The sequence below is a fragment of the Pleurodeles waltl genome, chromosome 12 (assembly GCF_031143425.1).
Source record: "Pleurodeles waltl isolate 20211129_DDA chromosome 12, aPleWal1.hap1.20221129, whole genome shotgun sequence".
NCBI lineage: Eukaryota > Metazoa > Chordata > Amphibia > Caudata > Salamandridae > Pleurodeles > Pleurodeles waltl.
In genome coordinates, this window is record NC_090451.1 from 670,407,746 (window position 1) to 670,424,953 (window position 17,208).

The 17,208-nt window shown below is 41.7% G+C and overlaps 1 protein-coding gene across 2 annotated transcripts in view; it reads right to left on the minus strand.

Moving 5' to 3' along the window:
* Positions 1-8,783: 8,783 nt before the first annotated feature.
* The window catches only part of ADAMTSL4 (ADAMTS like 4), a 156,852-nt gene continuing 148,427 nt past the window's right edge, over positions 8,784-17,208 (minus strand). For both annotated transcript variants that reach the window (XM_069218553.1, XM_069218552.1), the window contains exons 17-18: positions 16,137-16,281; positions 8,784-11,562 (exon numbers count right to left, since the gene is read on the minus strand). In XM_069218553.1, coding sequence (XP_069074654.1) covers positions 11,423-11,562; positions 16,137-16,281 — 285 coding nt within the window. In that variant the 3' untranslated portion in view covers positions 8,784-11,422. The remainder of the gene's footprint in view (positions 11,563-16,136; positions 16,282-17,208) is intronic.

The window sequence follows — 17,208 nt, forward strand, 5'->3', positions numbered from 1 at the left end:
TACAAGTGACTAACTTAGAAAATGCAGCCTATAAATCAATATTATGGAAAGCCTTTGAGGAGCACTTTGGTGTAAAAAAAAAAAAAAAAAAAGATAACAGCATCCACCTGAGTATAGGAATGGAAGGCGCACAAAACGGGGATTAGTGGCATCTCAATAAAGACAACGGTGGGTAGTCTTGAAGCATTAAATTGAGGATTGTCTTTTTCGAAGACCGGCTGCTCAACCTTGAACTGAAAGTGTTGCCAGAGCCAGCATTATTAAACAAGCTGACACAATGCAGGGAACAACATGTCCACTAATTAGGGAGAATGCAGTGTATAGACTTCTAGGAACATCTGATACATACTCAGGCTTAAACTGATGAAGAGGGTAGACTACTAGCCAAGATGCTCAAAGATGAGAAAACCTGCCCCTGTCAGAATGTTTTGAGACATAAAATTGTACATACTCCAGAATCAAACAGACATTACCAATGCTTTCAATTAATATTATGCAGATTCATACAAAAACTCAGGTCAATGCCCCGATGAAGGCATACATGATTTTTGTTAGAGGAGATTAAACTTCCTATGGTAGCTGTGGAGCAAAGATAAACCATGAATCTGACCATATCAGAACAAAAGATAAGAGAAGCCGTCACTAATCTTGTGGAATTCTATTGAGAAAATTGAGTAATACAGATACCTAAATGGATGTAATTGTATGATGAATCATTAGAAAAAGATCACCTCCCAGAGACCACAAGTGAAGCTCTGATGATGCACTTAAGCTTAGACAGGATCCTCAAGACATGGCATCATATGGCCCTTTGTCAATATTAAACACTGAATTTATTTTTACATTTTAATTTAAATTTAAAATTGAATCATTGCAAGTCGGCTCCTCTAATATGCGAAAGCTGACACATGCAGAGCAAAATGTTGTAGAAGCAAGACGCAGCACGTCACTAAACACTGGGTGCTTATTTCACGTAATGGAGAGGGCACCACAAGCATAGCAATATTCGGACATATGCATGCTGCATAGTAGGAAAGTCTTTGATGCACTCAGAGATGTCTGTTCCATATTCTGAGTGGAAGACCCGTGCTATACTGGATAAATAATTGTACACTAAACATACCACTAGGGTTAGAGTTGATGGAACCATCACCCCCAAAAAAAAAAAAAATACATCAGAAGAGGAATGCGTCAAGGATACCAACAGTATTATTGCCCTTGCGGTAGAATCTTTTGCCAAGGCAATGAGAAATAGCTGGATTATTTGAACAATTCCTCCAGAAGAAGGTAGCCCCTCAAATTCCTTTTACATTGATAATTGATGGGAGGATTGTATATATAAAAGATGCCAGGCAGGGCCCGAGTGCTGTAGTCGTGATCCTGCAGATGAAAGAAAAGGTTGTGGGAGTAAAGCTGCCTCTACCCCATAATTATGGATAGCCACCCCCACCCCCCCCAATACTCCTAAAGGATAGACCTTCAACAGTCAAGTAGAAGTCATATACATTTTGCTTTCTAGGTATCAAAGTACACCAGGTAAATACTGTAGACAGCTATTGCATCATTATGCCCTCAAGTACATTTCTGGTATAAACATCGGCAAGCATCGATTGGAAGGGAGGCAGTCGTGAAAATGGTGATGCTGGTGAGGCTCCTTTACTATTTTGCTAATTTACTAGTTGTCGTGCTCCAGGTGACATTCAAGGAGATGGATAAGCTATTGGCAATTTGATAAGGCGACTGGGAAGAAGAGTCTCACCAGCTGAGCTGAAGACTCCATCAAAAATTGAGAGCTGGGTGCGCCAGACCTAGGTTGTATTACTTTGCTGCTCAGCTACACCGGTTCAGACTATGTCTGGTGGGCGTGGGATACTGAATTGTCGCTTGAAAATGTGCAAGATGTTAGATTGTTCAACATTTCAATATAGAGAGACCCGAGCTTACCCTCTGTAGACACCTTAGAGTTCCACTTGAGTGCTGGGTAGTAGCCAGATGTAAGACTTAGAATGGCACACATCATGCCCATCAGCCCCAGTGAAAGGTCTTCCTAAAACCAGGGCGCTGCTTCCTGTAAAGAACTAGTACAGTAGGTAGTATGTTTACAAGAGGAACCTTGTTTGAAAATAGCCTTCTCTGTACGTTTGAATCTCTGATGAAAGACTGGCATACACAAAGGTCAATTTGTGGCATACATGGGTATCGTGAAAATATTGGCTACATGATGTAATATTAGAGACTTGGGAACTGCTCGCTAAATAGCGTTTATGGATTATATATACTGTGGGCGATGGCAGACACCTGGATATACATATCTCTAATAGACATTGCGAAGGACCCTAATGATCAAACTAAGAACAAGCATTTCTAATGCAATAGGTCTCGCATATTTAGAACAAGTTAATTGTCATCTTATGACAACAGCTCCCATCAGCAAAAACAAAAGAAAACATGAGTGGAAACTGAGAAAAGACGATTTGGCAAAATAAAAGAAAATTAACTTTAAAACTTTCCAATTTTTTTTGTCCTGCTGGGCACGTTTTTGCCAGTCATAAGCCTTCTGTTTGTGGGGCACTAGAAATTAATAAGGACAAATAGTACCTTGATCACGGCAGGCGCAGCAGACGGGCACTAATTAAGTTGAATCACTTAGTTCTTGGTCCCTGCTCCACACAGAGAAATGGAAATGATGCCAGACATGCCTCAACAAATTACGAGGCTATAAGGAAGAGTGCCAGGCAAACCAACAAATGGTGGGCGATTGTTGTGTTCAGTAAAGTGCTTGGAACCCACCTGGGTCTTGCAAGCAAGACACATGTGCTAGTGCATGCTCTCACAGGCTCGACCCTAAAAAGGTGGGAAAAGGTGGGAAAAGATCTAAAGAGGTGAATAAATGATGAAGTGTTGGAGTCTACTATTGTCTATCCACAAAGCGTTACCAGAAACGCTAGACTCAAACGTATACAATTCAGTATAAGGCGTAGAGCGTACATTAATGCCCTTACCAGTAAATAAGAGATGCAGGCAACATCATCGAGAAACCCCTGTCGTAAGTCCGAACTAGCCGGGTACTGGCATATGTTATGGGATTGCCAAAATGTCATGCAGTACTGGGATAAAGAAACATTTTATTTCATAGGTCACAAATTGTCATAAATTATACAAAGTTGAATGTTGTTTGCTAGGCTTGTTTCATGAATTTCAGAAACGAGCTAAAGCTTAAACATTCCTGCTGCATAGAGAGGAAACAGAAGAAAAATATCCATCTCAGAAAAATGAGTAGGAAGCCTTCAAAATGGCAGATCGCCAACCAAAAAGGAGTATAAACCACCTTAAATAACAAGGCTACTAGATATTGGTACATAAATAGGCTTGCTTCGCCCAGATTCTGGACAATTGAGACAGGAATTCTTGGCCTATAGCCCAGGTGTATGCATCTAAACTGCAAATCTGACTACACCCTAAGCTATCCGCCTGATAACCAGATGTAATACGATTCAAAATAACTATTGTTATAACCCACAGCTGACTGAGTTAACGCGTAGGAGTTTTTCTGTTTTCGTTGTTATGTTTTGGTAGTGAGTCCCTGAGAATGGTAAAGTCTCTATATACAAACACAATACGTAGCAGCATGTAAACATATAAGGTCTATTCTTGTTTGTGACGATATTTACGCACTAAGATCTGTTATACGTGAATACAATGTAATAGATATGTAAAACCAAAACGAAATGCAGCCTTGATTTAATAGTTGTATCATCTAAGTACGTAAATTAACCCAAGATAGACAAATATCACAAATGTTTTTAAACATGCAAAAACCTTAATAGATATATTTGAAAATAAAACAAAAACCAGTGAGCTTGGTTCCCTAAGTACATTGATTACACCTAACCAATTTGGCAGAACAAAGCAAGTGGGTGAGAGTGTTTCTATATAATTTGCGATAGCTCTTTGGACAAGCACGGTTGAGGTGGCTACCTGAGCTTAGGATCGATCTGGACCTGTACCCGGAGGGCAAGAAACAAATGTTCTCATATTGTGAGGAAGCCATTTGCATAGCCACAGCCCAGCTGGCCGAGTCAACAAGGGGCCATGATTAATTTTGTCAGTGGAGGTAGTGCTGATGACCAAGGGTCACCTATTTAATCCTATTCCAATGATTTTTAAGGCTTTTAGTCAGGGTCACTGGAATTATGTGGTTTTGTGGCTGCAAGGTTTTCTGCATAATTATGGATTTTCTGCGTTTGCGACACAATCTGTCATCTGCTGCATAGTCTACTGATTTTAATGAAAAACAATGTGTTTCTAGCTCAAACAGATCAAAAGTTATTAAACTAGGACTAATGAGGTGAAAGCCTTGCCCAGATAGTGTTAGCGTGTAAAAATGACAAAATAACGAGATAGTGCTGTCACTAAATGGGCTATGTTATTCTGCCTAATTTGCCTTTCTTGATGCTTATTTTAGTCAACCCAGACGCATAATTTATTCTTCTCTGCTCACATAATTTCAGTGGCTCTCTGTATGGCCCAGCTGTAGAGTTCAGACTGGCCAAGAAAGGAGAACATTGAGGCTGGGCATCAAAACAATGCAACGTGGAAGCGACTTTTTTTAGGATGAAAGGCCCAGCAGGAGAGTTAAAGGTTCACAAATGATGCTTCTCTGGGGGGCAGTTCCATGGTCTAGGGCAGTGGTCTCCAAACTTTTTAACGCCGTGCCCCCCTAGTTGAAAAATAAAAATCATTGGGCCCCCCTCAGAATTTTTTTACAATTATTTTATAAAGATAGCAATGTTTAAATATGTCTAGACCTATTTAAACATTGCAGTTAAGTACTGTTACCTTTTTAAAAATGCAATAACATGCTTCTGCTTAAAACAAAGGCCTGTTATCTGTATAATGCTGGTTTTAGCCAGAATCTGGCACCCCCCTTGGGATTACTTGAGTCCCCCCCTAGGGGGGGGGGGGGGCCTGCCCCCAAGTTTGAAGACCTCTGGTTTAGGGCCATGTTGACCCTGGTTTCAAATGACTAAACTCAGTGTTTTTCGAGGGGGCGTCCAGACTCTGTACCCAGGATCTCCAGGTCTAAACAGTGCTTGAAATCAACACAGAGTGGAGCAGAGTTTTGAGACCTATGGCTTAGCCCAGGGGTTGTACACATGGCAAGAAATGAATGCACAGGGAAGGTGGATTTAAGTATCTATGAGCAAGTCTGCCCAGGTCTCAGGGGGCCCTAAAATTGCCACACTGTGGATGACACTACCATGCACTACGGACAGGGTAGTCAGGTTCGATGCACTACAGCTGATAGTTGGCGTGGAATGTGCAAGGTGACTTTGAGGGTGTTATTGACACCAAGAATCTTGGAAGAGCCTGAAAAGAGTACATAGTGGGGCATGAGGGGATGGTATAGGACCAATCTAGTTAGGACTCTAGAAACCCTAAAATATGCAAAGGTGCAACAGGATTGTAAGATCGAAGAAAAGTTTTGCCAGCTTTATAATGAACGAACTGTGGTGGTGGTTTGAGCCTGTAGGACTGAGCGCCACAGGCCTGCAGAAGACTTGAAATTATCATTTTATGAAGGGAACTCCCATCCTGTGAGCTCATCTAAAACAATTCTCATATCCTCGCCATTCTGCTCTGATGACCGAGGGTCTGCATCTCACATGATTCCTTGACCTCAAGTGTTCATACTTTCCGCTGGGGTATTCCTAGTCATGCTTAGACCCAGTCCTCATGCTCTGTCCACCCCACTGTGTTCTCTATTGCCTCAGTGCTCACACCAGCAACACTGCAGTCTCTAGATCAGGTCCCCATTCTCCCCGCTTGCCCAGGTGACCCATTTACGTTGTGCTCAGCGTCTTGTCCTGGGGCACCAAAGCTCCCATTTTGCTCTCTGCCTCTCACCAGATCTGTGCGCTCTTCTCTTCCTGGTGACAAAGCTGCATTCCAGGATAAGAGACACGTTCGTTAAGGTCAAAGGAATGGCTTCATACTCACACCTTCAGCCGGCCAACCCTACATCATTAGCCGTACCATGACAGCGTGATGAGTCAAAGGCCAATCAGGTGAGTTTATGGACTTACGCGACATGGCCAAAGTCCAGTGTTCATTGGAGGTCCAGGTTTACAGCAGGATGATAACACTGCCATTGTATCTCCCTTCTCGCTGTATTTTTCCAACACCACTGTTCCTCATGTTATGTGCACTTTTACATATTTTTTTTTTTATTGAGACGGGGGCTTAAAAGCAGAAATGCAATCAGGTCGTACATAGTTGATAGAACCAACAAGACCGAAACACATCAATGCTAAACGAATCATGTTATTGATACGTCCAAAATTATAATACATACACCTCTGTGGGAGGATTCGTTCTTCCTGTTGAATTTTCAGAATTGAGAAGGTTTTAGCCGATCAAAGACACCATTAAGTATGGTCAGGCAGCTCTATTGTTAAGGGATGTTGAAGTCATTTTTAGATCTTTATTGTGACTCTTGGAACCTTAAATCTCGCTTTTCACGAAGGTTAGGGATTTTGTAATAAAAATTACTGATATGTGGTTAGTGAATAGTTTCCTCTGCTAAAATAGTTGCATTCAACAAACAACTGGTAACTATTTGATATCACACACAGTTGTATCTGCCGTTGTGGCAGGTGACGATTGTACAAAACATCGACGGTACCCTGCTATTCCCAATAGCTACTTCAAGCTGCCAGATTGCTTAGATGAACGTGTTGGTCTGTATCACACTGTCCACTGTGTAAATGTGTTTGTTTTTTATGGACGTTTATTATTATTATTATTAATAGTAGGAGTAGTAGAGCTACCCCAATAGGGTTTCCCAGCACTAGGCAAGTAATAGGGCAAGAACCTAAGTTTAAAAGAGGCAGGTTTTTGAAAGTTTGCAAAAACCACAAAGATTTACTCGCTCTCAGAGAGTTGGGTAAAGAATTCCATAATTTGGGACCCAGATAACAGAAGGACTTCCCACCCTGTCTAGCCCTCTTGAATCTTGGAATGGCAGAAAAATTCAGATACCTGGAACAAAGGGGTCATGTGGGGCAGTAAGGAGACACCAAGGATTTGAGAAAGAGTGGGCCTTCATTCGACATAACCTGGTGCATAGAGCACAAGGCTTTAATTTGGACTCGCTTCTCAATGGGGACCAGTGGAGGTCACATAGGAGATTAGAGACCGGAGAGTGCTTAGGGAGATGAGACAGTTGCCAGGCTGCTGCATTCTGAACTACTCAAAGGCATCTAAGAGAAGCCTTTGAGGTTCCTAAATAGAGAATACTCCCATAGTCCAGCCTAGAAATGACCAAGGCCTGAATTACCATCCTTTAAGCAGAGATAGGGAGCATCCAAAGTATTTTTTTAGCCAGTTAAGAACACCGAAGCAGGTGGAGGCTACCTTGATTCATCTGAAGTTTGTTGTCTAACCAAAAGCCTAAGTTCTTAACCACTGAGACGGTAGATGGGGCAGCTCCTCCTTTATTGGCTGATTTCATTTGCATTTTGTGATTTCCATTTTCGGCGTATTGAGTCACCTGATTAAATAGTTATTGATTGGTCTCCTGGAATGGTAATATTGAGACAGGAAGAGTCTATAGCATTGATGAATTAAGGCTTAGTGCAACATGTAGGGGTTATCTGAGCAGACCAACAATGGTTAATTGGTGTCTCTCTCTTCCCACCAAACATAAGAACCTCAGTTCATATAGAGCAGTGGTTCCCAACCTGTGGTCCGTGGACCCTGGGGGTCCGCAAAGCCTCCCCTGGGGGTCCGCGACTGCTTAGGAAATTTAATATTATTAACAGAATAGGTCCCCAGTTTTCAGTAAAGACTCAGTGGAGGGGTTTTCAGATTCCACTAATGATTCAGTGGGGGTCCCTGAGTTCCAGTAGTGATAAAGTGGGGGTCCACAGAAGTCAAAGGGTTGGGAGCCACTGAAACACCCATGTCCTTTACGGCAGTGCCACAGTTGGCTCCAAAGTCTGAAAACTTGGACTTAGCAGCCCACCCACTACAACGCCCCGAGTGAATGAAAATCGGAGGGCCTTCCATTTTTGTTCTAGAAAGGGCTTTTGTGATCATTTTTCTTGCTCTGGCAGGGGACAGGAATACAAAATTAAAAACATTTTTTTTTTAAATCAGAAAGGTCAACGACTCACAGGAAGCCATATTCAGGTTAACACACATTTCTTTTTGTTTTAATAGAAAAACTCCTGCATTGTTGGTTTGTTTCTGTAAAATTGAAATAATGCTGAGTGGCGCACCGCAATATGTGTTAACGTTTTTGATCCACTTTGTCCCAGAAGCACTTTCATCAAAAATGCCCCATGTTTGGTTGGGATTTCTGAATAAACAAAAGACGTTAGAGACACCCAGAGATTTTATTTTTACAGTGCTTCAGGTGTCTAGATTGTTATGTACTATATAAGGTGTTTGTAAGATTAGCTTGGGTACGTTTTGAAGAATGAATTACGAAATGTAGTTTTTCTGGGAAGAATGACAGCTTTTACGTTGCATACACAATTTGCACTGTTAGAATGAAATATTTGTATAATATTCATTCACTTATTGTTGTTGACTTTTTCCTCATGCCCGATCATGCAAGCAGTAATTATGGTTCATGGTTAATGTTTATGATGGGTGATCTTGGTCTTAAGGTTCAGGTATGGGTATTTTTGGGAGAAGGCCAGAAAACCGATCCTCTTACATACTGCAACACAATAATAAAACAACAGGCACAAATAGAACAGGCACCACAAACAATATCTAAGCAAAACTTTTATATATTTCATAAAAACTATTCTTACAATGACAACATATTTTAATATTTTTACAGTCTTCATAAAACGGATTTTTTTATTTTAAAGTTAAAAATATCAAATCATATTTTGTAAAAATAAATAAAATTTACATACAAAAACAGATACAGTCTTGTTGCAATATAATCTTGGCACTTCAGGCACAGTATAAAGTTATAGAGTGTAAGAATGGCTCTCAGGTTTCTCTTGCTTTTACACATTGAAAGTGAAAGTGGCGAGGGACTAACCTGATCTACTGTGGAGCGGAATAAACACGAAACACAGAAGATACGGGAAGTGGGACTGGATTGCTAATAACAAACTCTGCAAGTCCATCAGGCACCACCCCTGAAGGTTTATTAACATATAAATTATAATTTGACCTAGCGTAACGAAATGTGGTTCTCATGACAGGCGCGCCAATGCCCTCGTGTCTAGTTTGTGCTATATAAAACTACAAAAAAAAAAGAAAATAAATAATAGAAGGCCATTATTATGTCAATAAACTAAAGCAATACTGCTGCTTGGCCTTTCTTTCACCGGACCTCAGGAGGGGCATGTATTGCACTGCGCACAACTGGATTGGTGGGCATTGCACATCTGGCATGGTGCCAAAAGGTGTTTCCACCCCCACCAGGTGCAAGGTTGGTATCTCCCTCTGCACATCTACAGGGCAGAAAGGATCCCCTTACTCTTCTGTGGAGCACTTCAAGGGTTCACTCGCTGCACAGTGTTTACGGGACCTATGAGGTGAGCGCAGTCATGTCTTGCAGTGTGGTGACTGCAATAATACTGGCTGTGGTAATGAGGTATAGGGCTCCACGACATTACACTCTAAGTAATGGTTCCGCTACAATGAGAAGCATTATTTCGCCAATGTAATAGGACGGCTCATTTTGCAAAGATAGACTTCTCTAGAAACATTTTATACAAAAAAGGCCCATGATATTACAATGTACTAGAATGAGTGCGCGCCTGATTGACCGTCGGCCCATAGCCAAATGAACCCTAAGTTTGAAAGTAGCTTAACAAGAAGTCGTGGTTCTAATGAAGGATGGGAAATGGGTGCTTAACCAAAGGTTGTGTTGTACAGAACAGCAATGAAAATAACTTGCCTTGACACTTCCATACCATCTAACCAATTGAAACTGCTGATCTATTTTTCTGTATTAAAGCCCTTACTCTTGAGTGTAGTTAACAACTCTATGCTTAGGACATCTCTGATGGGAGCACCTTGCTCAGAACAGTATGTGGGGAGCTGTGTGCCTGACACAACCTTACCATTCAAACGGTTTGTAGAGGGCAGCAAGTGTGTAAAAGCAAACATCGAAGCCTGATATAGTGCCCTTTAAGAATACCATAGCTCGAAGGAAAGTACAGCACCACGTGTCTATGTGCGCCTGGCAGAAAAACTGAAAAGACAGTAATTTCTCACTCTGACCTTGGCTTAAAATGTTCAAAACAAATTGAAGATAATCCCAGTGCTAAGGTATTATGACAGCACCAAATTGCCTTCTGGCACTTTGTTCACATAAGTATGCAGCTATTGGTGGGCTGATATCAGAACGAACCCTGGACTTCATTTGGTATCATCCAATGAAAAGCCAGTGCTTTGGCTCCTTGTCATACAATGAGAAATAATGGCTTCAGCCTCAGTCATCTATTTGCTGGACATCCAATAAAATGTACAGTGTCAGCTCTTGGTTAACCAATCAGAAGTCAAGAGGCATTGTTGATAGTTATTGCATCATAATCCAGAGATGATCTTTCTGGGAATTCAAACTAAACCAAGGATTTTTTCGCTCCTATTGATGTAGGAGGTCTGAAGTGTATCAAACTTAAAAGGACACCCAAGCAGACTTTACATGTAGTGAGCTCAAAGTACACCACAGCATTGTTCGAAATCTCAAACGACAAAAGTGCATGGGCAGATGCTCATGAGGGGCCAGCTTGAGTTCAAACTTCTGCTTTTGGGAAGATTTGTGTGAGGAGTCTGGAGAAATAGTTGTTTTCTTAAGCCATCCATTTGTCTTGAAGCATGGTTCAGCAACCTTCTCACCACCAGAGTTCAGTGAAGTGAACAAGGACATACCTCCACACCGAGAATTCAATAAATACGTGTTTTGGTTTTAAGGCAGAAATAAAAGTCATCAATGTTGACTGAGTGCATTACACAGGAAAATGTGTAGCTGTTGTTCAAAAGATGCCTTACACAGGAGGTTTGTGGCCATGGTTAAAACTATGCATCTCTCCAAAGGCTGCACAGATATCATTTGATGCAAGTCTTCCAGAAAGTGGTAAGGCTGCTGTTCAAAGTGTGTAATTCGGAGTAAACAATGCGTTTATTGTTGGCTGTGCACAACTTGTAGGAGACATTGCAGTTGATGCTGCACACTTGCGTCATTGTGCAGTTTTTATTATCAATTGTGTGCCATGTGGTTGTGCTGCTATAATTTTACTGTCTTCAATCGAGCGTTGAGCTATGGTAAATGTGCATGTTTCCCATTAGGCTATGATGCAATTGGTGAACACACCTCTCCCAGAATGCTGAGCCGCTTTATGTAACCATGGCTTTACACAGAGGCTGCTTTCCTATTGGTGTGGCTCTATTGAGTGGGCGGGGTCGGTGACCTCTCCAAGGCTCGGGTGCAAGAGGCGCAGCACGATGTCTTGTAATAGGAATACACACAAAGCCGAGCTTGCACCACCAAAGGGCAGTTCTGATGCTTGTCCTTGCAGTTCTCATCTGCAGAAAAAAAACATTAATTAATGATGAGACCCAAACATGATGCTCAGTAAAAGAAGTTGGAAAACCCAAAAGAATTATGTTGATTGCTGGTTTCTAAGACTCGTATTGTTATTTACCTGTAAGATTAGTTTGAGTTCAGCACCTGTTTTTCCATGCACATGTTAAGCATTTTTGTATTGATTTTGGAGCTGCTTTATACTTTGGCAGATGGGACACTTGTCACAAACATGACGGATATCCTGCCACAATATTACTAGGGCCATAGACTATAATGCACTTGTCCACTAACGTCTAAATCAGGCCCCAAGGCCTGCATAGTAGAAACACTTGGAAAGCTGTGGCTCTGACTGAAGGAGAGTGTGAACATCCATTGATGAAAGCTGACTTAAACCCCAGGTTCTCCTTTACTCAACAATATCTTAAATAACCTTATACTGTAATTGACGGCTATTACATAAGATTAGCTTCTTCCATGATTATCCCTTTGTTTACGACATGACTCATATGGGTATCAATAACCAATATCAAGTGCAAAACCTGAGTTACTGTGAAGTCATTTATATTTTTACAGAAGTAATCTATTTAAGAATCATGCTTTGCAGGAAGTAGCAAGAAAAATAAGCTAGAGGACGTGAATTAAAAATAAGGGGACATTTTCACAAAAGGCATTTTCTAGCATGCAAAGTAGTACGCCTGTTGTACTCTCTAATGTAACCTTCCAGGCCCCTGTGAATTTGACCCAAACTTGTACCAAGGGAATGAAACTGGAATACCTGGGACAATTCTACACAGTTAGAACAAACACATTGCAAAAGGGTGGTGGGAGGACACTGCATGTCATGCCAGCACACAGTTGCCCAGTGCATGTTAACGATTTTCAACTAAAGTGAATGCCATGCACTGGATTTACCACAATGCATCTGGGCGAACTGTGTGCTATTATACCAAGCACTGTGCTTTCTCCCTCCTTTTGTGATTGCCTCCTTGTTGAGTTTTTTGGGCTGACTGAATGCACCAGTGCTCTGCGAATGGTACAGAAACATGAGAAGGCTGTGAGCACCTTTGCTGGCAGCTCGAAATGTAACTAGTTAATCTCTACTGAAGAAGGACAAATATTCTGAAACACGTGCCTGGGGATGCACAGCACTGGCTACACCAACTATGGTGAAAACTGCAGACTTTCAACTAGAGTGAATGTTATTATGAACGACATTTACCACAATGCATCTGTGCGAATTGCGTGCTGGAATGCCAGGCAGTGTGCTCCCTCTGCCTTTAGTAAAAGTAGATTGCACTTTTACCAATGTGGAATTGGATGTTTTAGGGTCAATTCATAACTTGATGTAGGAGTTTGTAAACGCTTACGCCTGTCGTATTATTTCCCATAGTCATAAATCCTTTTGTGAACTGGCCCCTAAGACTTTCCATTTAAACAGTTTTTCTGACCATGAAGTTTTTATATATTTTTATGCAATGATAATACATACTGTCGAGTGTACTAACAGTAAAGAGATTGTTCAGAGATAAAATATCTAAGAAGTCATCATCAGAATTTAGAACTGGTCTCGGTTACTAAGTCCGTAGAATTTGTAACCTTGCCATAAATGAAAGAAAAATAGTATGAAAAGAGGGTAATATACTTAGGACATTCACAAACTGCAGTTCCGGGGATGGCTGAATTTTAGAACTTCGAGAGACAAGGTTTTAAAGTTTGAAGTCTAAGGATTCAGCAGAATAACTTTACTTCTAATCCTGAGTAATGGACAGTCTGGGGCTCAGGATTACGACTGGCCTTGTCGATATCCGTGAACTGGGATTGCGCAAGAGCACCAGCAGGTATAGGACACTCACCATCTGGAGCATTTGGTGGTTCTGAGCAGAGGAAAAAGCAAAAGAGTTCCTTCCTAAACAATAGCTACCCTTGCTCCAAGGAGCAGCAGACATTTTACAGATAACATTTATATTTTAGCAGGACCACCAGGAACTGATGTGCTGTGCAAAGACTAGTGTAGAACACGCAATCCAGGTGGGTCTTGATAACGATAACCATGTTACTACACTGTACTACATACCACACTGTGCAGCTAGTTTTTATACAATTACATTAAAGAGACTTACATTTTAATGCACAGAGCGATAAAGTGATGAGCCCAAAGTCACATGATGTCTGATTTTGAAAGCTAGATTAGAACTCCGGCCTGTAGGTCTAGGTATGGTCCACCGGACCACACATGGTCACTCCCAAGTCCAACAAAAGAATGTTCCTGACTCTTCTGTGAGAAGATGAATGTGAAATTATCCCACTTCACTATTTGGTTAGTTGAGAAAAGGTCAATATTTGTGTTAACTCATCTTAGGAAGGCATCTTCTACCACTGGTTTTTATAGCTTGTGGCCGTGGATTTCTTGCTGGTTTTGAGGAAAGTCACCATTTTTTTTTCTTCTACTTCATGGTACCCTGCACATAGAGGTATGATACATCTAACAGCTATGTCCCATAATATCTGCTCTTCCTACGACAATAAAGGTTTATGTACCTCCCTGGGTCTACTTGTCATCTACTGCTGTAGGGTTCAGTGTTTGAATCAAAAGAAAGCTTTTATTTTCATATGAGGTTTCAATTCTTTTAGTGTTAGACACAACCATCACCTGCATCTGTCTGAGATGTTGCTGAACCTCATGGGGTTATTTAAATATACTCCTCACCCCATGAAAGAAAGGTCTGTTACTATGGTTACCTGCAGGTATCCTTTATCGCAGGTCTCTCTTCAAGTAGTAGCACATCTATTATTTAAGATGGCCTGCTGCTTGCTTCCCAACCACATTTGACTGTACACCTGGATTTGTATAGCCAACCGCCCCAGGCTACGTTAGGCATTTTTTTAGGGATGAGAGATTATGTGATTTTCCCAGAATCACAGGCTGTTGAGCGGAGCCCTGGATTTAAGCCTGGTGCCCAGTGGTCAGGGTTGGCAGTATTACCCCTGGCTTCCTGTAGTCACCACATTCATACACTGACTCAGGGCTCCAAGCGTGTATATATTTAGCCATCATGCTCAGCAAGGCGTTGAGGTTTTCACAAACTGAAACTCTGACAACCTTAATGAGATCACAGTTTCACAAGTCCATCACTACTGCAGAGAATTTAATGTAACTTGATAGCATCAATATTGGTTTTAATTCATTGGTGGTGAATCCCAGGTGGTGTAGCTGTGCAACTGTTGTGTATATGTGATGAAGACACATCTCTAATACTGTCTCTCAAGTTCTTTGTCCAAGTACAGATGGCGTGTATCCCTTGGCACTCAAGGGGCATTGTTTATAGGAACTCTGAAGAAAATGGAGACGTCAATTTCCAAGCAAGAGGAAAAGGTCTTACACAGGTAACGTACTGCTTGAAGGGAAAACTGAAGGCAGAGCTTGTGATGGATGTGAGTTAGTGTGTCAGCATCACTGGTATCTCAAGTTGCTATACAGACATCTTTTCAAGGAATATTTCCACAGCCCAACCGATAGATGGCAGAATAATGCAGAAAATATGAATCTAGAACCGGCTCAAGCTGCAAAATGATTTCTTGCAAGGGAGTGTGCAATTGTCTGAACAAAACTGGCTAGCCAGCATGCCTTGCTTAAAAACCACCATCAACTATCTGGGCTAATAATTCAGTAGTCTTCGGAAAAAAGGATTAGGCATTTGTGCCTTTGCCTCAGAGTTGCATGGAAAATAGTTTTGACAGAATTCATGAGATGATAGCCTGAAATAGCTGTTTTACCCACAGCAAATATGTTTCCAAGCAATATTTTCCATACTTCCAATTTGAGAAACGGTTAAATAAAAGGGCATAACCTGATTCTGATCACACTGCTGGTAACTAGTCCTCATGCTGAGCATCAAGGTCTCAATCCTTTCCAAGTTTATTACAAGTTGAAAGTGTGTCTGGTCCCAGTCTGGAGAGGCACAGCAGACAAAGTTACTGCTAGTCGCTGAGACTTTTGCAAGCATCCGACCCTTCACCTTTTTCTTTGAGACAGGTCCTTTGCTTGCTTCGTCACAGGGCGAAACTACACCTCACTGATGAGGCCTAATGAGGTTAAACTGTTTGAGGTGTTTCTTGTGCTTGTTTAAAAGAATCCTGATCTGGTATTTCGGATAGCACCGTTCTAATTGGAGCAGGATCAAGATTGATTTGAACATGGTTGGTCCTTGTCTGGAGTGGTATAGTGGGGCAGAAAGGGATGGTCTTGCATGTGGCGTGAGCAAATGTCTGTGACTGAGACCTCTGCAAACTTACCATCCATCAACTTTGTGTCTTTTTAGTTTATATAAACAAAAGATAGATTTTATATTCAAGCAATGTTACGTTATATATACATTCTCTGTTCTCTCCTTCTATAAGTCCCTTTCGATTCCATTCTGGTTGATATCCCCTTTTCTTTTTCCTGTGCACATTGCTATTATATTTTGTTCTATGGACAACCTCTGCTCTCTCTCATACATCTTAGACAGTCACAATTACTGTACCCAAGTCTATGTGGTATTCATTTGACATCACTGCTGCTTGTTGTACGTACCTAGTTGCAGAGCACACATCTGTGTGTTACAGGAGCGCTTTTCCATGGGCTTAGCGGCGAGATCACAAAGGCGACTGAATGTCTTGTCCGCTGTCAGACACCGGACCTCTCTCACCTGGTGCCCTCCATCACAGGACCTGGAGCACTGAAGACAAGACATGCCAGGAGTCAGAATATAGAATTCTACCATAACACGGCAGCATGCATAGAGTGTGTATAGAGCATGGTATAGGTCAACAGAACTGGTACATTTCAGACAGGTCATGGCCCCAGCAGGAGATATGAGATGTTTGTTGTGGGAATAGGATGTGGCTGCAAGCAGAGAGTTTGTGTATAAGGCATGGTATGAGACAAACAGTACTGGTAAATTATAGACAGCGCATGGCTGCAGCAGGAGACTTGAGATGTTTACTATGGGAACAGGACGAGGGCGTGAGCAAAGTGTTTGTGTAGAGGCCATGGCATGAGTCAAACTGTACTGGGACATTACAGCCAGGATAGGGCCGCAGCATTAGATATAAGATGTCGACTACAGGAACATAACCTGGCAGTGAGCAAAGACTGTGTGTGTAGGGCATGGTATGAGGCAAGCATTATTTGTACATTACAGGCAGAGCATGGCCACAGCAGGAGATATGAGATGTTTACTATGGGACTAGAATGTGGCTGCGAACAAAGTTTGTGTATAGGGCATGTCATGAGCCAAACAATACTAGGACATTACTGGCGGGACGTGGCCGCAGCAGGAGATGCGTTTACTACAGGAACTGGAAGTGGCCGCGAGCACAGAGTATGAGCGTTCCAGAAGCATGACATAGTAGGAGTTCCAGGATACAAGTACATTACAAACAAGACAAGCCAACAAACAGTAGGAGACCTATGTACTCTGAGGTCAGGATATAACAGCAGCAGGAGATATGTGTACACTGAAGTCAGAACGTGGCAGTGAATATGGTATGCAGCTACAGGGACAGAACATGGATCCAAGCAGTTTAAGTACTCTGGTAGCAGGACATAGTAGCCAGAGGAGTAGACTACATCCATCCAGCTAACACTAGTCTGTTAGAATGAA